Source organism: Anthonomus grandis, chromosome 15 (genome assembly GCF_022605725.1).
Source record: "Anthonomus grandis grandis chromosome 15, icAntGran1.3, whole genome shotgun sequence".
In the NCBI taxonomy this organism is placed as follows: Eukaryota; Metazoa; Arthropoda; class Insecta; order Coleoptera; family Curculionidae; genus Anthonomus; species Anthonomus grandis.
In genome coordinates, this window is record NC_065560.1 from 3,831,309 (window position 1) to 3,855,737 (window position 24,429).

General features: G+C 32.3%; 1 protein-coding gene across 1 annotated transcript; it reads right to left on the reverse strand.

Moving 5' to 3' along the window:
• Positions 1 to 346: 346 nt before the first annotated feature.
• On the reverse strand, positions 347 to 23,243 carry LOC126745402 (glycerol-3-phosphate acyltransferase 3). Its single transcript, XM_050453242.1, has 9 exons — positions 23,229 to 23,243; positions 22,938 to 23,120; positions 9,401 to 9,609; positions 9,239 to 9,335; positions 8,933 to 9,178; positions 6,410 to 6,646; positions 6,075 to 6,343; positions 2,349 to 2,546; positions 347 to 2,005 (listed from the first exon to the last, which is right to left on the reverse strand). Exons 2-9 carry the CDS (start codon positions 23,088 to 23,090, stop codon positions 1,918 to 1,920), a joined length of 1,497 nt encoding a protein of 498 aa, XP_050309199.1. The 5' UTR covers positions 23,091 to 23,120; positions 23,229 to 23,243; the 3' UTR covers positions 347 to 1,917.
• Positions 23,244 to 24,429: the final 1,186 nt, after the last annotated feature.

Genomic DNA, 24,429 nt, shown 5'->3' on the forward strand with positions numbered 1-24,429 from the left:
CAAAGACCTAAAAATTAGTCTATCCACTGGGATTTCCTAGGAAGTCATTTATAAATTAAACGTAGAGCAACACGAAGACATTTCAGGAATATACACTTAGGATAGTTAGAATATGTCATTGTATACGACGTTGTATCAGGAAGTCCTGGTCTTTAGTCCCTTTTCTCCGATGCATAATCACAGCTTAGTTAATATTTCGCGAACTGTTCCAAGACCTTTGATTATGTGGCCTAAAAAATGTCACAATAATCTTTCAGTTTAATTAACACACTGGAATATATCAAAACAGGTTAAGAAGAAAAAGTGCAAAATATCGCACCAAGGGTAATCGAATAAAACACGAAACTACTGAATATATTTTTTTTATTATTTGTCCTTTGAACGAAAAAAAAAATTGAATTACAAAAAATTTAAATCACTTTATGTACATTTAGGCGCGATACATTTCCTAAACTAACATACTAATTTGGTATTGAGAAATCGTTAAGAATATAGACGTGCAAAGGCCTCGCATACAGTACACGCACGTTTTCCTGTGACGAATTATATATAATAAAATAAATGCGTTTTTTTCGCGATCACAAATTTTATAACAAAACTATGATATATACAGGGGAATTGATTTGTAGGGAGCATTAAATGTTTATGTAAAACTTTAATGCTGCTTACTTGTAAATCACCCTATATACTTTTTTGCCATCGGATAACAACAAAATCATGCGGGAAGGAACTTATTATACACGATAGCAAAAAAATTGATTTAAAAAATTCGCGCTAATAAAAAGTATCTGAAGAAGACTTAACACGGAAAACTACGTTACAAAAATATTATTGTCTATATAAGCAATGTGTGCTTCGAACTAATGTTTGAAGAAACAGGAACAATTTAAAAGAAAAAACGAACAAACTTAAGTTTAACTTACTGCCTAAAGTTCACCTTCATGGCTAACGTTAAACCAAAACGGGGTCATGCAGGAAATGATTAGTAGCATACAGATTTATTTAATAAAATCCACATCTTTCTCCAAATCAAAAAAAAAACTAGGAGGTCCCAGAATGATGTACGTAAGATAAAGGTTGGGAGCGGACAAAATGGATGATTCACGCAGAATTTTCTACTCTGTGGCAGTAAATTAAAGCCAGTTAATTTGTTTTTCAATAGATCGATGTTTACTGCGTGAAAATTTAATTTGAGACCTTACAGACAACTCTTCATATGAACAACTCATTTATTTCATTAAAGCACGTTAAGTTTATTTGTAAATGCATGCAAAGGATTCATCACAAATCGGTTAACGGGTCTCCATCAAACTGATTCTGAGAAGTTTTCTGTATTACTTGAAAAGTAAAGCATTGACTTCGTACAGTCCTCATTTGGATCCTAAGAAATGTTATTTAATTTGAAACTGAAAACAGTAACCGGTGCCGTTTATTTGTAGAGACGTGTACTTCCAAAACTCCTTTTATAGTAATGTGTATGCTTCAAATCACCTGCATAATTTTAAAAAAGCCCCGCCTCATAAACTAAAATCTATAATATGTTCTACAAAACAATCACTGAGCAATACACAGAATTAACAATTAAAAAAAATCATCCTAAAACCTCGAGACCTGTTGTCGGCTTTATCACAAACGAACCTATAAAATCTTGTTGACTAGAGTCTGTTAAATTTTTTTTTCCATCTATAACATCCTTGGATGTCGGATTTTTTATTATTTTTTTATAATATAATCCCTAACTAAAGGCCAGTCTTTACGTTCTCTTAAGTTATCTATCGGATAACTTTAAGCCAAAAAAGAAACTGTGGTGTGCTGTTTTATTCTGACGGAAAAGTTATCCGCAAAAGAAAGGCTCGGTAACAGAAGAGTGGATCTTCGAGATGGATTCAGCATTTAATACTCCCTTCTTGGCATTTCTTATTCGATTTTTAACATTTTGCTAAACTCCTCTTGCTGTCGCTCCTTCCATTCTTTTTTAGGCTTGGAACGTTTCAGTTGACCATCCCTGAAAAACGAGAAGGATAATAATGCACTGGTTTTTCTTTCCGCTAGAAATCGTTAAAACCATGTTCTGTAAAAAGCCTTATAACTTTTTATGATAAATTAATAGGACAAACTGTAAGTAGTAAACGATTGATGGGGCTATATAGTTTTATAGGTAGCTACAACAGGATTGCATTAAAAGTGCCAAAATATCGCTCTTTTCTGTGGGAATCACTTGAAACAAAAGTGAGCCTGGAAAAAGCTTCATAACTTTTTTCAAGAAATATATACAAAAGTTATGTAAATTACATAAAATTCTTGTAAACCTGTTGTAAACTTATTCATATTGAAATAAAGTGACTTACCAAACGAGATCCACTAGTCCGCCCTGCGTCGCTATCGCACTCTTAACCCGATTAGCGAAATCGATCGAGCTCTCGTTCTCTTTCTGGTGCATCGGCGGCAAATACCACACGTCGCACACGATCGCCCAACTGGTCATCATCATGTACAAATACTGTAACATCGAGTACTTGTTCGAGTTCCAGAAGGCGTCACCAAACCTATAAAGCCAATTAATGCACTTACTTCTAATTAGTTACTAGTTAGTTCCAAAACAGGAATAAACGCAAGGTATGTAAGACAATTGAATTTTTCATTTGATAGGTCAATAAAATGTAAGCCAAAAATTTAATTTCACATTTCTGAAATAAAGCAAGTTTGAGGTATGAAATTTAGAACACAGCTTCGTCTAATAAAATCATGGAACATGCATTTCAGCGATTTTCCAAAAAAAAATATATTTAATGGAAATTCCTCAGTAACAAAACATAAAATCAATATATTTTAACAACTACAACTTTTAACTTGCACCTTTTTTCTCTTTCAGTTTTCTTTATTGAATTCGCGTTTTCTCCCTCTTCCTTTTTCGCATGGTTTCTCACAGTAGTTAAAAAAACTTTTTTTAAGACTAACAATTAAAAATTTTTAACGGCTTAGAACTGCAACATAATGTTTACACTATACTGCCGCCCTAACATGAAAGGTCCTATCTGCAAAATGTAGTTTTTTGGGAAATAAGTTTTTTGTTTGTTTTCATTATATAAGAAGACGTATTTTAGCAAACTCTTCATGGTTTATTTTATATATCAAGTCGGAAAACAGGATCTAATTGGTAAAAATGATTTTGAGATACCTCTTACCAATTAGTAGATTTTTGATTATATTGTCACTTAGGACAATATAGCCTAGTATATGAAATAGATATTGTTAATATTTTACTTACGAAAACTGTCCTAAATGAAACTAATATGTTAATTTATTAAACGGTTTTATTTATTATCCAATTTTTATAACTTATTACTTATAATAGGTATATAACGAAATGAACATACTAAAAAAACCGTCAAAATCGTCTTCGCTAACCGGCAGATCTTCCCAAAATTTCATACGATTTTGAGGAATGTGCGCTTTTAATTTGGATGTAAGATTATTTTTTCGAGCTAAAGCCTCACCGCGACTTACATTACGAGATTGCGGTTGCGTTAGCGTGCCCTTAACATACTTCATTATGAAAATGTCTTTCAAGTCAGTAAAATCGTTCTCAAATTCTGTTTTGTAAGAAAAAAAGTAATTTCCTCTTTTAAAAAGAAGACAAACCATCTCTTTTAAGTAAACGCGAGAAATAAGCTTTTGTAACTTATATTTGGAGGTATAGTCGGTAAAGTTAAAAAATTGTGCAAGTTGCATTTTTATTACATTAACTTTTGACGAATTAGCTTGTTTTACCACTTCACAAAAATCTTCAAAATCGTATACTTTTTTTTTCCTTTTGAGGGCAAGCTCAACTTGGTGATGGAACGAATCGGCTGCCATAAAAGTATGGCCTGGCTCAAAAAACTTAATAGTTATGTTTTCTACAGCAACTTCTAAACTGTTAACCAAATACATAAAGAAACTAAAAAGGGACCAATTTTTATTTTGGCTCGAACAATTATCAAGCCAAATTGTTATATGTTTAATGTCCCTATTTGCCTGAAAAAACGCATAGAAAGTAGAAATGATATCATCTTTGGATCTGCCAGCGATTCCCTCATGCCACAACACAGCCAAAGGGTACGTACTGGATTTCTTACCAAGCGAAACGAAGCTCTCATTGTATGCTACTATACGTGGCGTGAAAATAATTTCTTTCAATGTTTCCAATCGGGGAAGCATGATCACCTGAAAATTAACAAAACTGTGTTTAAGTAATTATATGCAAATTCTTAAATAAACATTTTACCTTTTGCAAATCAGCAGCTACATAAATTTCATCATCTTGTTTTATTTTCTCTGCATCTTCCTGATAATTTTTTCTCGCGTTAGTGGCCTTTACTTTATGAATTTTCCATTTTTTGCACACATCACAGTTGGCAACGTTTTCCGCATCAGCTTCATGAGATGTGGCTTTTTTGTGTATATTAAATTCTTCGCAGTCCCAGTATTCTTCATTTCCTAAGTTCGCGAAGGAAAATTCGGTATTTGAATATTTCTGTCGAAAATCCTCTGATTCCTCTTATATTAAATTATATTTATAGGAATAAACTCTTGGTGAAGTTTGCTTTTTAGTTGTACTTTGTTTTTTTTTACTTGGTTCTACGCAGCTCAAAACAAACTGCTTTTGTTGTTCTTTTGACAAAACCCAGTATTGTTTATTAATGTCTTTTTGCCTACTATACGAGATTTTTCTGGAGCAATTGAGTTTGCATTTACATGATCTTTTAACTTCATGAGCTCTTATGTAACTCTCTATTTTTTGTTTCTTCCTTTCAACGAGTAATTCTTCAAATCTGTTTCTTTTTCTTATTTCTCCAGTTTTTGTACAACGTTTACACTCAGCTTTATCAATGGCTTTATTTATAATATCTTGTGAAATATTGTCCCGAATGAAATCCTGAACAGAGTTAAGTTCGTTCTCTTCTGGTTCTATATTTGATAGATTCTCTTTACGTTCTTCTACTTCGATATTTGAATAACTTGAAGTACTTAAGGTTACCTGATTGGAACATCCGGGGGATAGCAAAACATTGGACAATATGCGTATTTTTTTACTTGGGGGCTGTATTCGCGACTAGAATCCGACTTATTTTTACTTAAATTTTGGTCGTAATCATTGGACAGTCCTGGCACATAATCCGGATCTTTATCATCTTTTTTGGCTTTATTCTGTTTAGATTTTCTGACAACATTTAATTTTTCTTTGAGTTGGTTATTTAAAGCAAGAAATAGCATACGTTTACATCTACTATTGCTGTTCTGGATACCAGATGCACTACTGCTACTACAAACCAGAATTACAATCAATTATTGCTTAAATATAAGGTGACATTGTTAAACTTACCCTGCATCCATTTCTCGCAATATTAGTTTGCCTTAAAATGCAAAAAAACTCACAAAGTCTGACAAATAACTGTATAACAACACACCTTTTATTATCAATAAATTAAGATTATCTTACACCAGGTGCTTCTGTCATGCTACGCTTAATTGTCCTTACTGATATCGTTTAACACAAAATGTACTACCTAATGTAACTTAAATAGTCCTAACTGCATTTTAAAAAACGTAAAGTAAAAACGGACATATTTTCTTAGTATATGTGAGATCGGACAATTTATCTTAGCAAAGCTTGGAATTTATTCAGTTAGGACAAAACATTTAGGCATTAAATAAAGCACTTAAAACGCATATAGGCCAATTTGACTTTGTACACGTATAAATAACTCGTTTACAAATACTATGAGCCAAAAAAGTGAATTTTCCAAATTTTGCAGATAGGACCTTTCTTGTTAGCAGGGCAGTATACAATTACAATTACAGGAACATAACTGAAAATAAAAATAACACACGATTTGTTTGGACGTTACAGCTGTTTCATGCGCTTTTATCGGTTAATTGCAAATACTGAGTTTTGCATTTAAAAGAAAATATCTTTTTTTGTACATCAATAGCCGCTTTTGCAGCATGTCGTTTAGATCACAGTCTGTCGAAATGTGAAATAGCGAGTTTTACATTTAGTGTACTCAATTACTAATTAATCGATAACTTACTTGGGATCATACTTAATCGCCACCGGATAAATGACGCTGCCAACCTCGAAACTGCCCTTTTTAAACTGCATCACCGAAGTGTTATTGATGCAAGTCCCTTCGGGGAAAATAAGGATCGGGGGGTTCTTTGGGTGCGAGGTGTGCTCTTTCAGTCGTTGCAAAACGAACTTTTTATCTCGAGCCTCGGATCGTTCGAACCAGATGTGCGGAGAAGCCCTGGCCAACGCCCGCTGGAAGATCCCTAGGAACCCGCCGTGTCTTTGCCCGATCTAAGACAAAGAGAAAAAAAACGGGGATGTTACGTTAGCACCCAGTGATATATTCGTCATATTTACCAAAGAGTAACAGTTATCGCACATCAGAATCAACACGTCGATGGGAGACGTGTGATTCGCCACACAAATTCCGCCCTCTTTCGGTCTGTTCTCTTCGTTGTGATAAGTGATCACGGAGGAGATGGCGCGCGATAGTATGCCGAAGCACATTATCGAGACGTATTTGTTTACTTGCCTCCTAAGGTCGTCTTGTCGTATATAACCGACTAAGGCGGTGCATATCGTTAACCATAACACCTAAAAAAACGTAGTAAAGAGTCCAATTTAAGTCTGATATTTATAGTGAAGAGAATTAGTCCATACTCGCAGTGGAGTCGTAGATTAAGGTAAAATGAAAATCCTGCAAGTCTCCCTGCACTTGTTAATTTTTTTTAATTCCCGACATGTTTCGGACACCACTGTGTAAAAATACACAAAGTTGGTCACAGTTTTCGTTATACTGTGACGGTTTTTGATCTATTCGGCCCTTGTCAACAACAGAATGTAAACAAATAAAATTAAAAATAATAAAAAACAATAAGCATACATAGAGGGTTTTTTGAAATGGAACCAAACTCTGAGGCGTATATCTGATACCAATTTCAAACCTTTTATCCCCTGATGATGAACACCACTGTGTCCAAAATATATTGAGAATTTATTAAAAAATTAATGTTTAATAAATAAGTGGAGGGAGACTGCTTGCAAGATTTAGATTTTACCTCTGATATATATATTATATCCATTCTTAACTGTATCTCTTCTTAATATTCTTGCAATGTTCATTTTACTTCCCATTAAAATTAAGATTTCAGTTTGTTATTCACTACAATTTTAAAACTCTAATTTTACTTAGATCTATGTATATATATGGTAAAGCAGTAGTAGTTTCTTTGAATAATATTCTGCCCTCCTTAGTTAAAACGTCCTAACTACAAAAATCTCTTTTTATTGACCTATCAAATGGTATCTGCCTCCTTGGCTAAATTAGAAAGTCCTAACTACATTTTTTATTCCTTAAAAATGCCACCTAAATATATTGTTCTATGTGCAGAAAAGACGATAATCCCAAATTAAAATGTCCTAAGTAGCTTTCCGTTTGTAGAATATTCATTGATGAGACGAGAGAGACACACCTTGTGCATTCAGAAGTATAATATAAGGTTTAGCCTGTCAATGGCTACTCTTACCCTAGATTCTTGACTCTTAAGTCTTTTTTTATATTTAGGGGTTTCAGGTGTCTCTGGAAGACAAGAATCTAAAAGTTGTTCAAAACAGGAGGCATAATGTCAAATTCTATGGAACGCAATAACTCAAATTCGAAACCTTCAAACCGCTTGAAATTTCCAGAACTAAAAGTTCAATGGAGACTTGAGAACTGTATGGTTTTTTGGAAAAAATCGGTATACAGGGAGGGTTGTTTAGAGCCAACAAAAGTCAGGAGAAAAATTCTACGAGTCTAATTCTACTATTCTAAAAAAAGAGCCTAAATGAAAATATGGCTGAATTTATAGTCCAGGTTTCAAACTCTATGAAATGCTTTCGAATATGCCAGGGTCGAAATAAGGAAAATTTAATTTCACCTTTTTTTTAATTTTTTTTATATATAACAGAAGAGAGACTTATATAACGATCTGGCTTGACAACTGTGCAGCTCAATTGAAGGCATTTCAAATTTTTATTTCAGGCATTTAATGACGTCAATCTTCTGATCATTTTAATGTTATTAAAAATTTAATTGTACTGCCTGGAAGAGTTTAATTTTTATTCCAGGCAATTGATGACGTAATTTTTGTTTCTAATTTTCCAGGCAATTTGAGTGGAATAAAGAGTCATTTTTTATTTCTTCCAGGCAATTGGAGGCATTTCAAATTTTTATTTCAGGCATTTAATGACGTCAATCTTCTGATCATTTTAATGTTATTAAAATTTTAATTGTACTGCCTGGAAGAGTTTAATTTTTATTCCAGGCAATTGATGACGTAATTTTTGTTTCTAATTTTCCAGGCAATTTGAGTGGAATAAAGAGTCATTTTTTATTTCTTCCAGGCAATTGGAGGCATTTCGAATTTTTATTCCAGGCCTTTAATGACGTCAATCTTCTGATCATTTTAATGTAATTAAAAATTTAATTGTACTGCCTGGAAGAGTTTAATTTTTATTCCAGGCAATTGGTGACGTAATTTTTGTTTCTAATTTTCCAGGCAATTTGAGTGGAATAAAGAGTCATTTTTTATTTCTTCCAGGCAATTGGAGGCATTTAGAATTTTTATTCCAGGCATTTAATGACGTCAATCTTCTGATCATTTTAATGTAATTAAAAATTTAATTGTACTGCCTGGAAGAGTTTAATTTTTATTCCAGGCAATTGGTGACGTAATTTTTGTTTCAAATTTTCCAGGGAATTTGAGCGGAATAAAGAGTCATTGTTCGTTTCTTCCAGATAATTGGAGACATTTCGTATCTTTATTCCAAGCATTTAATGACGTCAATCTTCTGATCATTTGATTTGTTTATTATTATAGATATTTAATTACTACTTACCCCGCAAAAGCAGATAATCACCCTCAAAGGGAACAGAAAGAAATATCGTACGAAAAAGCCGCACATCCAAACGAACGTTAACTTCCACGAAATAAACTCGTATCCCCTGTTAGTCCTGATTAAGAGATTCCAATTTTTCAACTCTTCAGCTTCGAACCTCGATGTCACTTGGTCCTCGATAATCGCTTCCACCCCCGCTTTGGCATAGTCCAGAATAGTGCTCAGCTCGAAATTCATTATCTTCTCCTAAGGAAAAAATTTACTATAAATTAAGATGCACTCCTTCCATTTAGCTTTATGTGCCACCTTTCGCTCTTTGTACTCGTCATCGCTTAACTTTTCATCCCCTTGCACTACAGGCACAAGAACAGGATCTGGCAATAAAATATGACGGTCTTCACGACTAAAATAAAAACCGAAGCGTCGTCTCTTACGACTCGCTATATTTCTCTTATTAGTACCGTTTACCTGATAAGGTTATTTCCTCCATTAACGATGTGGCCGTTAGTAAACCCGTTGGGCGGTTTCGGTTCCTCTTCTTTTTTCGAGATTTCTTGTGAAAACGTTTTCTCAAAAGTAGGGGCGAGTTCCTCGCTGTACCCTTCATCTTCGGAGTCTTGTTCGGATTTTTGTTTGCGCTTTTCGTTTTGCGCGTATTCGATGTCCTTTCTGCCATACTGTAATCGAAATAAACCCACATCACTTTTAAAGGCGTATAGAATAAATAGAATAAACCCTCAACATGGGCATCCCGGAATCTATAAAAGATACGAAGATGCTTAAATTAGGGCAAAGTTGAGTATTTTTGAGCTTACCAATACGCTGTTTATTTATAAACGGGCAAAACCCAATTACAATTCTGTTAAACTTTTAAATTTACAACAGTAATACATCATATAGGTAATATACAGAAATACAGAAAACCATAAAGTAATAATAATTAATAATATCTAACCTAAGCTTACTAAAACTTGAGGCAGGAATTTTTTTTGCTAATCTCATTGTTCTATTGAGAAAGTTATTAAGGCCATAGTTAATAGGCCAAAGTTATTAGGCCGTAGTACAGTGGATTGGGTAATGAAAGCTATCAGTGGCTCCAGTTGTTCTTAGTGGAGCATGAATATTGATTTTTTGAAGTAGCTCTGAAGCTCCATGTAGGATATTGTAAAAAGTAATAAGATCCCTCCACTTATGTGATGGGAGCCATATGTAGCCAATCAAGTATATCGGCATTATTGTAATTATCCAAGATATTCAACTATATGTTCAACTAGTTGAAGAGCATTAATATGTACTCCATAAAAAAGGAGAACACACACAGGAGGCATACTCACATTAGAGATTGATAGCACTATCTAAGTGGTTGATAGTAAACTGACAGTTAATAGTTGAATCCTTATAGTTTTAGAAAAAAAATTACCAATTTTACCAATCAGTCTACGGTCAGATAAATAGCTCTTGAACCAGGATAATAAAGGTTCATCAATATCAATCATTTTTAGTTTATGCAACAAAATATTGTGTCGAATGCCTTGGAGAAATCTCTGTATATTGTATCCACTTGATATCCCTTCTCCAAGGCATCCAACAAAAAGTCCACCTGAGTAAGAAGGTTCAAGAAGGGGGTCACATACTAAGCTTTTAAAAACAAAACTATTTTCATAAATCTTGAAACAAAAATAAAAGATGAAACTAACGTTATTTTAAGCGTCAGTTTAACACAACTCGTTAATGTAACTTCAAATTTTAAAAATTAGATTTTTTTAATATGTAGGAATTATGAACCGAAAAAATAAAATGATAAAGAAAAAGACATTCAATAAAAACCAAAAATTTCAGGTTTCCATGTATCTACCTCTGCCCAATGTATTAATTTAGTCATAAGTTTATCTCTGTCAAATCCGTTAAAGTAAAGTCAAATTTCAAAAATTACTATGTTTTTACTATATAGGAATTATGAAAAGAAAAAACTGTCAATAAATGTTACATTACACGTTATACATACAAGATAGAGAGAAATATAAGCAATGGAATGCCGCCGTACTGCACACACATTACCTCAGAGTTACACCCTTTTTAGTTGATTACATTTATTTATTTTACATGAATATACAGGGAATTTTGCCGAAATTTTAAAAACGCAAAAGTGCAAATTGTTTTAAAATCAGATAAGAAATAAGCTCAGAAAAAAAGGCGGCTTTTTAAAAGCATATTGTTAAGCTCAAAAATTCTCAACTTTGCCCCAATTTAACCATAGAATCCGAGATCCCCATGTTGAGGGTCGAATTTGAAACGCCCTGTATATACTGAATATAAACAAAATTAGCAAAACCGAATATTTAATCGTCCTGATTAGTAACGTATTCAAGTGTATTATTGGCACACATTAAATTGATTTCACTTTATAGCCCAGGTCATGAATGTTGACGCAACATGTATATTTCAAGTCGGAATTTTAAAGATTATGATTGCTAGCAAATAGTTTATCTAAATAAATAAAAAATCTGTAGTATTTAATTTTAAAATGTGAATTTCGCGCCTTTAGATATAACGTCATATGTGTTCACAGTTATTACGTTTTGTTAGGTTGGCATAAGTGATTGAAAAAGAGATTATGACGTGACTCGATTATGGCTAGGGTTGGCTGATCCAACAAATTTTGCGGATCAGTTCCTAATCGATCGAGCAAAAACAAATACCTGTTCTATGGATCAGTTCCAAGTTTGAGTCCGAACTGAATCTGAATATGCATATACCTACTACGGGATTATACACTAATGGCTACGATTATAAACTAATGGATATACTGATATACTATTCATAAATCCAATATGCGTTCAAGAGTTATTTAGCAATCGTACTAAAATGATCGATATACTTATTAGTCTTATAAAAATACACAAATAAGTACGTGGGAAAAAACACAAAATATTAAGCCTCATATAATGATTTTTTGTTAAATATCCTATAGATGTTGTTTTCAAAATATCGAAAAACACAGTTAATAATTACGCACTTTTATTTTTGATATTCATAGAATACTTCTTTCCGTTTTTCCTGCCTTTTTATTAAAATTAATTTTATTAGAATGAATACTAATTCTTTAAAATATTTAGTTTGTGTTTCATATAATTATAATTAAAAACAACATTACAATGAAATAAAAGAAAGATCAAAGTTTCTAGTCACATTTAAGATCTAAAATAAGGCAAAAAAAAAACCGGACTAGGAAAACAGAAAAAAAAAACGATTCCAGTCCATCCGTCTATCATTTTGATAGTTCTCTCACGCATATAACATGCATCACCCGGACTCGGAATACAATAATAACCTAAACACCACGGACGCCACGTTCCATCGATCAGTTTCTTTCGCTAGACCGTATTAATAATAATTCTCAAACCAGTCCGGACTCGAACTTGGACTCATATGTTTTCTAGTGGATTGGTTGCTCCATGGTTTCAACTGTAAAGATCAGTTCCAGTATTGGGTAGCCATCCCTAATTATGGCGAGACGCATTAATTCATCTATTTTAAAATTATGGATTTATTAGTTGAGTTTTAATTTGTGTATTTGTTTAACCGAATAAAAGGCCATTCTACAAATCTTTATTGTTTGCAACCACCAAAATAAATAATAAAAGAACATTACAGTACAATTTTCTTAAAAATAAATATTTAAACAAAAATGATTCAGAGTCAACAACCATACAAGAATCAAAGTTACACCCGTATTAAAATATCAGCAGTGTCCACAATTTTTTTTTAATTGAGATTCTAAAGAGGCCTTGCCTAAATCTTTAATTTCTGCAGATAGGCCATTGTAAATACAGGCAAAAGTATATATGAAAGAACTTTTTTCGGAAATTCAGTCTTATGCATTGCCAGTGCGCTTTTATAGCGAATATTTACATTATGCGTATCTCCCCTTTGAATAAGGAATTCTAACAGATATTCTGGTTCGTAATTTCTGTACAGTGCAGCTTTATACCCAAAAATCTTCTTTGGGCCATATTAAGACTATAGACCTGCTTTACATGCTCACGCACATGAACCCTCCGAGGCAAATTTTATAGTAAATCTAACACAGGAATTTTGAATTTTCTGGATTTTATATTTATTTTGTTCAGTTAAAAAAGAAACGGCTATTCTAAGCACTAAACTCTCTGTATAAGGATATTTTTTTTGTACTAGCAGGCAAAATATCCTTAAATTCATATAATGACTTTAATTTATAACATGACTGTTGACAAATCTTATTTACATGCGTATTAAATCACTTTTGATTATAAATACAAAGGTTCAGGTTTTTTACTTGATCTACCCATTCCAATTCAACACCATTAATATTTAATTTACTTGATGCTCCATTATTCGAGGTACTTTAATTTTTTGAGAACAGGATTGCCCATGTTTTACCAGAATTAATAAAAAGTTAGTTTTTGTCAACCTAATCAGAGATCCTCTGTAAGTCAGCATTAATTAAATCCAAGGCTGTAATTAATAATTATATATATGTTAGGAAGCATTTCAGGGCCAGCTCCTCCTAGTTATTTTTTTAATATTACCAACATCATAAATACATATACAATAGAAAAGAAGGCTAAGTATATCAAAAATTGACTGGTGTTTAGACTTTAAAAAAACAATTCCAATTCCAAGTGAGTATACCTATTCTTGCACTTAAAAGGTCTAATTCTTAACTGCTTGAAAGGAACAAAAGATGACGAGTAGGAGATAAGAAGTCTGGTCTAAATAATTGATCGAATATTTACAGAGTCAAATCAATACTAAACAATACATATGAGGCGCCCAATTCCAAAACTCTTTAGACCCGTGCTAACCAATTTTACAGGAAAAGAGAAAAACTTCGGATTTCTTGTAAGAACAAATTTTTGTGGTTTAAAATGAAAATACACATTTATGACAACTGTTTATTTAAATAAGTAGTTATGGACAAAAATAATAGGGATATAACAAGTTTTGCTACCGCACCATGGAACTATAAAGTTTTGTTATAGTATCTGTAGGATTTAGGGAGTCTTAAATAAGTAAAAGTTAAAAACAATTTTTTTTTTAAATGAAACTTAAAAATTAAATTCTTAGTCCATCGTCTTCTTCCATGGGTTCCATTCCTTCTTCTTCTTCTTCAACTTCTGTATCATGAAGTGATTCAATGGCGTTGTCAATTACTTTTTTATAAAATGTTAAATCGACCTCTTCAATGTTTCTCCACTCTAAACCAAAATGTTTTTTTAATAAAGCATCCACATCCTTAAGCTTGGCTGGTTTTACTGAACATTCCTTAGGAAGAGGCTCCAAATTTAAGGTAGCCAAGGTTTTTCCTTTTTTCAAAACGGACTTGTATATCCCGAAATCGCTTTTGTAATTTACTTCCCCCTTTACGAACACTGCTTGAGTTCCTTTTGAGTTCCATTTCTTTAAAATTGAAATTCTTTTACGTGGAGCAAACTTAAAATGCCACTGCCCAGGTGGCTTTATAACCGATTCTATAGCCTTTTTCCAGTTAAAAATTTGACAATCTTTTTCGATATCAAGCACTCGGAAAAAAATTTCCTATATTTATCAGGATGTCAACTATAACTTCCTTTTTTTTAACTCTTTTTTCAATTCGTCCGAAAACACGATCCGCCGGTAAAAAAGAGTGACCAACCACAGGAAATGTCAACCACAATAATTTCATTCACTGTATAGTTAGAGTGATACATCAGCATACCCATCATTGTTACGTTCTTGTTCTGGCCAGGACACCCATCGCAAAAAAGTTTGATTGAGGTAACATCAGTCAAGTCTACCATAGAAAGTTTATGATTAACTAGTGAAGATATTTCATTTGAGCCCTTAGCGCACACATTCTCGGTCCAAGTGTATGAAGTGATACTTTCCTTAGTCTGTTTGTCATTGAAATTTTTTTCACATACTATGAAATTGTATAGATAGAGCTGATTGAGTAAGCTGATTAATCCGGGACTAGGGGCAACACCATATTTTTTTGACAGTCGAAGGATAATTTTAAAGTATTTTCCTTAGGTTTTTTTCAATTGCTTCATAAAATGCCTTTGCTTTTAGATTATGAACACGTAGCATGCATAATATTAGCTTTGCCTTATTATCCCTGTTGGTTTCGGCAGTTATTAAGCTTTTAAGTCTTATACATTCCGAGAAGCATCGGTGGCAGGACTCTTGAAGCTAATATTAAAATCCCTTGTAAATACTTCCCGGAAATAGTCATATTTTACAGCCAATCTGCTGTTTTCATCACAGTATATTTTCCACAACTGCCTTATGGATAGATCACTGTAGTGAGACTGAACACATTTTAACTTTAAAATAAATGCTTTTACATTTTCTCTTCTTTCGGCATATTTTGTACTTATACTATCCCCTCCTCTATTTTCTTTGGGTGGTATAGTGTCAATCAAATAATTTTTAGCTATATTTTGCACCCGAAACCTTGAAATGTCCAAGATAGATAAAAAGGCTTTACTGCAAATCTGGAAAGTGCCATCTTTAGTTTTAATAAAATATTTTAACGAAACGGAATTATTTCGAGTTCCTTTTATTGGACGGCGCCTTTTTGGAACATTTGGTTTTGTATGTTTAAGAGTAAAGTTATCTTGCGCAATTTTCGTAGTATTTTCATAGAATTTTTCATGAAATCTTCGAATATCTTGCATAGACAAGTTTTCACAGGCAAAAGTACTTTTTTTTATGATGACATTTGGGGTGTCTAGGTAGAGTTTTAGGCTTATACCTGCAATAAAAAAAATATTTTAAGTACCTACCTACCTACCTAACTATTAAAAATTTATTTAAAATATTACCTTACCTTATCTTTTGCTTTCTTCCAGTTTGATGGATTTCGCAATTTATTCTACTTATCTCTTAACTCTACCTAAATAGTTTCTGCGCGTTAATAAGGCGTCTACGAGAAGAGCTTTCCCTAAATTGTCTGAAGCAAATTTACTATGCATCGGTCCAATCTCTAATCACTTATAGTGTGATGTTTTGGGGATCTTCAACTGACGCCGTGTCAGTCTTTATAGCACAAAAACGGATCATAAGATGCATGCTCAGAATCACACCACAAACGTCTTGTAGGACTTATTTTACTAAGCTTGGTCTACTCACTGTTCCAGCTCTGTACATTCTTATGTTAGCTATTTTTGCAAAGAAACACCTGCATCTTTTTCAAACTAATGAAGATCATTATGCTGAGGGTATGTCTATTGTGACAAGGGGGAGAGCTGAACTGAGTGTCCCAACTCATCACTCTGCCTTTTTTCAAAGATCTCCTGCCTTTGCTGCTATTAAAACATATAATAGATTACCTCTCGCCCTAAGGCAAGAGAAAAATATCATGAAGTTTAGGAAACTGTTGGGCAAGTGTATCTATAGTTTCGATTTACAATTTTAAATGTGTATTATGATTAATATTAAGGGTTTGTTTATTAATTTATTTATTTTCGTAATGTATCATACTTGAGATATATGTGGTAAGGTAATGCACCCAAAATTATGTCCAACATTATCTTTTTGTTCTTACTATTTTTATTAGCAGTATGTACTGTGTAGATGTTATCAAATTTTAATTTTGTTCGTTTTGTGACGTTGCTATTGTCTATTTAAATTAGATCTTGAAAGCAATAAAGAAATTATTATTATTATTATTATTATTATTATTATTATTAATTTCTTTCGGCCTCTACCAGGTGTAGCAAGACAAAATGAGTCTTCTATATCACAATGTGTGTAAGACTCTTTATATAAACAAATTTTTAACAAAAACAGCACAAATTAACTTGCAGGCACTGCACAAACAAAATCAACGTACCTATTTATACCGCATTCAAAACAAAACTAAACCATAAAAATATTATTTGTGGAACACAGGCCTGTAAGATCTCCCGGAACAAAACAGTGGATTAAAACAATAGATTAAAACACACTTAAAACATTAACACACATTAAAACAACGTTGCAGATTAATGGATTAAAACACTTTTGAAACATTATTTACATAGGATTAAAAAAGTTTTGCTACCGTTACTACTTTTTCGAAGACAAATTTTGACTTTGGGATTTATCAAGTTTTGTGGCCAAATAAATTTGACATCTTCTCAAACGTCTTAAAGAAGACAGCGCCACACATATGTCATTTTTGAATAAAAATGGATTTAAGCAGTTTTGCAACTGAACCAGAGACAACCAAAAATTTGGTGAACGCCTCATATAGTGTATAATGAGTGGATCAAAGATGAAAGAAACAGCTTCCCTAAGGACATCCATCATCTTTTAAGTGATTAAATAAATGATTTATAGTATATGTTGTATTCAGAAAGTAATGGGTGGAAATTATCATAATTATGGAAATTATTATAATTATGGAGTAAATTATCATGATTTAAATGCACCCAATGATTTTGGAATAAACTAACTACTATTATAAAATAAACTATTATAGAATAAACTAAACTATTTATATGCTACTTAGCTTCCACAATAAATTGACAAAACTCTGTCAGACAATTGTTTTTAATAAAAGGATATTATAGTTTTATCTAATTCCACTATTAAAGTTAAACTAATGGTTTTGTGGATAACGTTGACTGGATGCATAAAAAAAATATTAAAGGTCACATAAATGGAAATTTCAGTACCTAAAAGTGACATAATAGTAATGATTAAAAACACATAATTAATATGTGGGTACACACTCATTAAGCCCGTCAACGTTAGTTAGGTTGCAAAATTAATGTTACATTTATAAAATTATTAATTTTTTTAATATTTACGTGTGTTGATTATCATTTTACCCATAACCTTAACTGGAATCTATTTATAACATTTATATTATATTTTGATATTGAGTGTCCTCTAGTGGGCTCATTACAGCAAAAATGCTCTCTAATCACTACATTTAATGGCAGATAATAAGGATTGACTGAACCATCAATTTTGTTACTGTCACTGACCAATCATAGATAGAGCTTTTGTCAGTTCTACATACAGTAAATTTTATGGCTTAGAATCACAATGACACTTAAGACACATTTAGCAATAGTTTCATTGCTTGTAAGGTTATTATTATAAATTATAGAAATAAGATGAGTTGGAAGAAACAGCCTTGGGGAAGAACAATAACCCTTAAAGACAGTGTTTTAATTTGAAGGTACCATTAAATAAATATTATGCTGTGAGGGCAGAAATTGCTCTCTCGAGTTTACGCAAGAGCATTTCATGATCCATGCATCGAAACATAACAACGTCTACAATTCTGCAATTTATCAAAGTAAGTCCAAGATAATAGAGAAGTAATTGGAGGCACTGCAGTTGCTGACCAGACAATGTTGAATCAAAATCATCTTCAAACAGCAGATTGAGACCTTTGCATTAAGTACTGTTTTATCAATGGTGCTATTTATACAGACTTTACAACAATAAAGCTTATTTTGATTTAGATTTGATTTGAAGGTTATGGTACTGTAGCAACAGATAAAGATTAATAGTGAAGCTACTACTTTGATTCTTTTTTTAATATTTTTATTTATTTATTTATTTTATTTTATTTAATAGACGGGATCAACCCCATTACAAAAAAAAATATTACAAAGTTCAATAGTTACACCTAACCATAACTTAAAATAGCTAAAATACAAATATGTTTTTACAGGCAAACCAACATAAAATCAACAGAAGAGTTTTACACAATCTCTCTAATTTGATTCCTAAAACTAGACAAGCCAATGCCCAAAACCTCAATACCCTCATGGTTGATAATATTTAAGGTTCTTTCGATAGTGAGTGGCATAGTTGGTACCGTAAAAAGGCAAAGAAAATAGTCGGTTTCGTCTCAAGAGTCTTGAGGGGACGTTGAAGCTAATTCTACCGAGAAGGTCGGGGCATACAATCAGACCATTAAGAAGCTTAAATACAAAGGTTAAATCACCACGAATACGTCTTTCTCTCAATGTTGTCATAGCCAGCAATAGACAAAATCTTAAAAACTTATTCTGAATCCTTTCAAGGGCCAGACAGCTGTTCATGTAATAGGGGGACCATATCACTGAGCCATACTCCAATAAAGAAATCACCAAAGTCCATATCTTCCCACTACCTGTTTTTGAGTATCAATGATGAGTCCTTACAGGGACTATACAAGATTTAGGGGTCATAATTAATATATTCATGTTTTACGAGGTCAATATTAAATTTTATAATGGATTACTTTACACTAACTTAAGACCTACAGCTTTTCACATATCAACAAATTATAAGCGAGTTAACACCGTCAAAGGTTAATTTGATGCAATAGTTCCCATTTTATTAATAAACATATAAGTAAATTCCAAATGTGTTCCTAACAATAGAACAATAAAAATGTAAAACCTAATGAACTGATGACTTTTCTGAGAGTTTCTTTGTACTTAAACCGTGCGGTTATTCTCAAATACACAAAGATCCAAATTTAGTTGCCATATTGGTCTTTTTGAATCTTTGCCAGTATGGAAACACATCAGCATAAATATATAAAAAAGTGAACTCTAACCATTGATATTCACAACATCTAACATTATCTATAACATACAATCATATAAAAACAATAAAATGATTAGAAACAATATTCTTAATCCATGTTTAGGACCCTGAAGGCTAATAAATGGCGTCACAGGATGGACATGATAATAAAGTGCGAGGGGGATTATTTATTGACCCATTGTCTTGTTCCGAGAGATGATTATAAATGGCAGGTTATTTTTCTTTTTTTTGGTAACAAGCAATTTGGTTATTTATAGTAGCTACTTCAGTTCTCACAGAAACTAAAATCTTATAATATCAAGACTATATTCTTTAAATGAATCCTGAAGCATTGATAATATCCATTTGTTCATGTGAGATGGATTTGTGTTCTCAATATTAAATAAAAGTCTTTACTTGTCTCAAATTTACTTTAAAGAAACTTAATATGTAAATATAGCCAAATACTTATTAGTCTCAGTATGAAAACCTGTCCCTAATCATAACAAATAATATAATCTAGTTAATCAGTTAGCATTAATTTAGAAGTGTAATTCCTAATTAAGACACTACATACTAGAAAAAGTGAGTGAGCCCTCAACTGAATAAAAATATACCTAGTCAAGTAGCTTTTAACTCCTAAATTAAACAATCATAATTCTTTAGCTCAATTTTAATTATTTATAGGATACTTTTCTTCAAAGCAAATTTTCCAATCATCCTTTTTATATATCATAGACCAAAAGGTCATCGGCATTATTAACACATAATTATAAAAATCATTGTCTTCATATCTATTATGTACTCTGTAATTTGGTTTCATCTAAAGTACAAAAGTCCATTAGGTAACAATAAAAAATTAAACATTATATGTTTTATCTTTTTATTCAACGTCCATATAGATGTATTCACGTTCCAAACATTTTTTGATATCAAATTTAAAAAAAAACATAAACATAATTGTTAACAACATGCGAGGGAATAAAAGATTAACGAAATGACTTTCAAATGTATTGGCCAATGGTCGCGGAGTGAAATTTGCGTGCCACGGTCGGTAGTTACCGTGATAAGGCATCATTAGACATTATTTAATAATATAAATGATATTAACAGTGATTGGGTATTCAGAATTGTTTTTGGAACCCGCTCGCCTACTGCGTGATGATTCACTTACTGGTTAAGATGCTTTTCTGGGTTCAATTCAAACTTGAATACTGTTTATTAGACTAGTATCTGATTGTGGCTATCGACAGTGTTTAGTGGAAATTTCTTAATTATTTAGGACATCACTATCTGTAGAGGGGTTTTGATAATACCCTTGTACTCAATAATGTAATTTAAGCACTGGACAAGTTAATGCATTGAAAATCACAAAATAAGCAGGTTTTCAAGAGCACTTCCAGCTATCATACTTATCTTAAATTATATTTTTGTAGTTCCTTGACTCTAAGGTAGCGGGCACCCTGTAGATCAATTCTTTATTAAAAAGTTGTTTCTAGATTAAAAATTGCCTTGACTAGAAAATTTTTTGTTTCAGCTCAATTTTCTCAAAGGATAACTTGATTGAAAAATATGGAATTATTACAATTTTTTTGGGTCAGATACTTTTTAAGCTATAGAGCCAGTTTTACCCAATAGCACTCAAACCTCATTGGATATGGGTTTTTTAGAACAAATAGGAAATATCAAATTTTTTAGCTGTTCTTGAACATTCTACCCCTTATAACTTTCAAACTATTTAAGATATTTTTGCAATTCCTTCAATACATTATAGGGGCCACTCTGTAGATCAATTCTATGTAAAATATTATATCTAGGTTAAAAATTGCCTTGACTAGAACAATTTTTGTTCCGCATCAAGTTTTTTGTTTTTTTCAAGAAAACTTAAAAGACTTTTGTAGCTGCGTAAAAGGAAGTTTTACTGCTTTTTAAGTAATAATTTTATGTATTAATGATTTTTTTGGGCCAAATACTTTTTGAACTAGAGCCAGTTTCACCCGTCAAGACCCAAACCTCAATGTATTTGGCATTTTTAGGAAAATTTGGAAATTTTGATTTTTCAGCATTTTCCCCTATATCTTCCAAATTATTTAAAATACTTTTGCAATTCCTGCTCTACATGATAGCAAGCAAGCTGTAGAGACACAATGAATCTAACTAGTCTTGTCCTTATTGTTTAACTGTAAGAACTTTATATGGAATAATTAAGGAATACTTCACTATAATCCTTATGATGTTAAGAAAATTTAATTTTAAATAGGGAATTAGGGATACACAGAATGAGTTTGGTAAAAAAAAAAAAGTGAGTATTTTTGTTAGTTTTAATATTATATGTTAACCATCATTTAAGGAACTGCATTTTTGTATATGTCCCATGTGCTGAGAAAATATAAGAATCATTATTAGTTCCTAGAGTTGGATTGAGAAACATTAAGTATAAACAATCATTGCCTTAATGCTTAGAGCATGCAATAATTAAATGAATAAATGAATGAATATATTATTACTGACATAATTTACAATATGTTACATAGGTAATTCTAGAATTAATTACATTTGTCTTAATATCTACACTACACCTAGATACAAATATCTGTATGTGCAGTTATAATCACCATATAGATTTAAACATTTTAAAATTAGTAGATAATTTAACTAAAATCAGTAAATGTTTGAATGAGAAGAAAAAACTAGTTTAAATATATTTAGTATAAAAATAAAACTACAGTAGGACCAGAAACAAATTTAAATTTTCAACTATAAAATGTAAACATTCCATGTTCCTATAATATTAACGGGCAGCAAGTTGTAGAACTTAGCGGCTAGGTAATTAAAGAATCTTAAATTAATATTAGAATTACTGCTTGGTAAAAGTTATTTCTAGTTCTATGAAAGTTATTAACTGTTGCAGCATAGCATGGCTTGGCATAAATAAGTAGGCACACAGAATAAATATACACAGTTCTAATATTTGGAACATCTTCAGAATACAAGAGAGATGTGGAGTACCTTTTGTTCTTCTTTAAGAAAATGTTAATAATATAGTGCTGAACTATGTTTAGTTGTTTAAGGAAATTGTCGTACAGACCACCCCAGATAGGAATACCATACCTTATTAAGGATTCCACCAGCGCCTTGTAAACCAATAATAAGATTTTTTTACTTAAAATATGCCTTAGAGAGTAAAATCTTTTAGGAATTAGTCTCCGAATATTGTTAGCAAGTCATGTCACATGTGCCTCCCATTTCAGATGTCTCAATTGTTATACCTAGATATTTGGTAGACTCCACCTCCCCGATATACCCTCCTCTGAGCTTTAGGGTTATAAAGTGGTCGATTCACAGATGTGAGTGAATTAATTTAATGATTACATGCTTGTAAATAGAAAAATAATAAAAGAGCGGCCTGGCTTGCTAATGTGCTAATATTTAACCTAATTATCTTATACCTTTCTGGATCACTTACCTCAAATATCATCAATAAAATATTGACATAAAGCCTCCTCACTCCAAGGGACTTTCCAATTGATGCCAAGAAGATGATAGCCAAAAGTAGCATCATAAAAGGCACCAAAAAGATCGAGGCAAGAAAGTTTAATGCCGCTACCAGCAATGCCATTATGTTGAAACGTGTACCCCTGTTTCTAGACTAAAAACCAATCATTTTTTTAAATGTATTTTATTTAAAATGGCAAGGGGTTCGCGACCAACACGTGAATACCAGAACCGAACTTGCACTAATACCAGTATTATTTACTTTGATATTTATTGCTCCTAGATGACTCAATCACTGATTAGGTTTTCGTTTTATGAATTTTAATAAATGATGAGGGCATGACGAAACACTCGAAAATGTGGTGGAATAGTCGGGGCACCGCGCATGTAAACAAAAAAAAAATAGAAACGTCAAAACATTGAAATGTCACTAGTGACAGCTGCCAAACATCAAGTTAAACCCGTTTCAGACGATACAATTTTTTGTACTGATGTCAATCTACGCAGTACGTTTTTATTGTTTTCTTTGTCACCGTTGTTATGTTCTCTGTATTAGGTGATCGAACGTCTCTCTCTTTCTTTTGAGTTTCCTCAGGAAGATGCAGGAGCGGATCCAGAGGAATTTTTTTTTTTACTGGATTCTACCTTTACTCTCACTTTTAAGAAATGCATATTATACGCATTCAATAATAATCTACTGAAAATAATTCATAAATTTAAACAAATCGATGAATATATTGCAAAAACAAGTTTAAAATCAAAGTCAAAATCAATAATTGACAGGTTGTATTTCAAGCTTCTTCCTCTCTTTTGTAGGGCATATGCCAATTCCCGATATCTAGTTTCAACAGAGTTAAGCTTAACCGGTTTGCGATGGCTAGAGCTGTTTACAGGTTTATACATGCGAATTATGTTAAATCGCTTTCAACTAAACCACTTTAAGGAGCTCGTATAAACTGGGTAATAGTCGCACATAAACAGTGCCAAGAAGACACTTACTTAAAATTTGTTGTGTTGGGTCCAGGAACGAATTTAACAGTGGAAATTGCGTCATGACCTGTACTCGCCATTGGAACTCCATTATTCGTTCGTTATAACTTTAAATTTAAAAGTTACACTCAAAAAAATAACACTTAACTTCCAAATGTCAAAATGTAACCACGTGACTACAACCGGCCAATAACGCATGGGATTCCTCGTCTTCTTCGTAACGTTGGCTCCATCCTTGTCTATGTGTGTGAAGCTATCCGATCGATATCCAGGGACCAAATCGAGAACGCAGCATATGTCGGTTGCCAGCAACCTATTTATAGTCCGCGCCTGCTGTTTTTAAATCCTGAAATTCCCAAGGGCTTTTAATAATTTTTTGTCCAGATATTAACAATGATATAGAGATTTGCAACCATCTGAAATCGGTTTAGGTACTTACTATCCATTAGAGAAATCAGTTTTATCTAAATCCT

Excerpts from the sequence above, each read along its gene's own strand:
- LOC126745402 (XM_050453242.1), bottom strand. The coding sequence starts at position 23,090 with ATGGCATTGCTGGTAGCGGCATTAAACTTTCTTGCCTCGATCTTTTTG. Across the intron at positions 6,344-6,409 it reads GCGATAACTGTTACTCTTTG|ATCGGGCAAAGACACGGCGG; the intron begins GTAAATATGACG and ends TCTTTGTCTTAG. Across the intron at positions 2,547-6,074 it reads GCGATTAAGTATGATCCCAA|GTTTGGTGACGCCTTCTGGA; the intron begins GTAAGTTATCGA and ends TTGGCTTTATAG.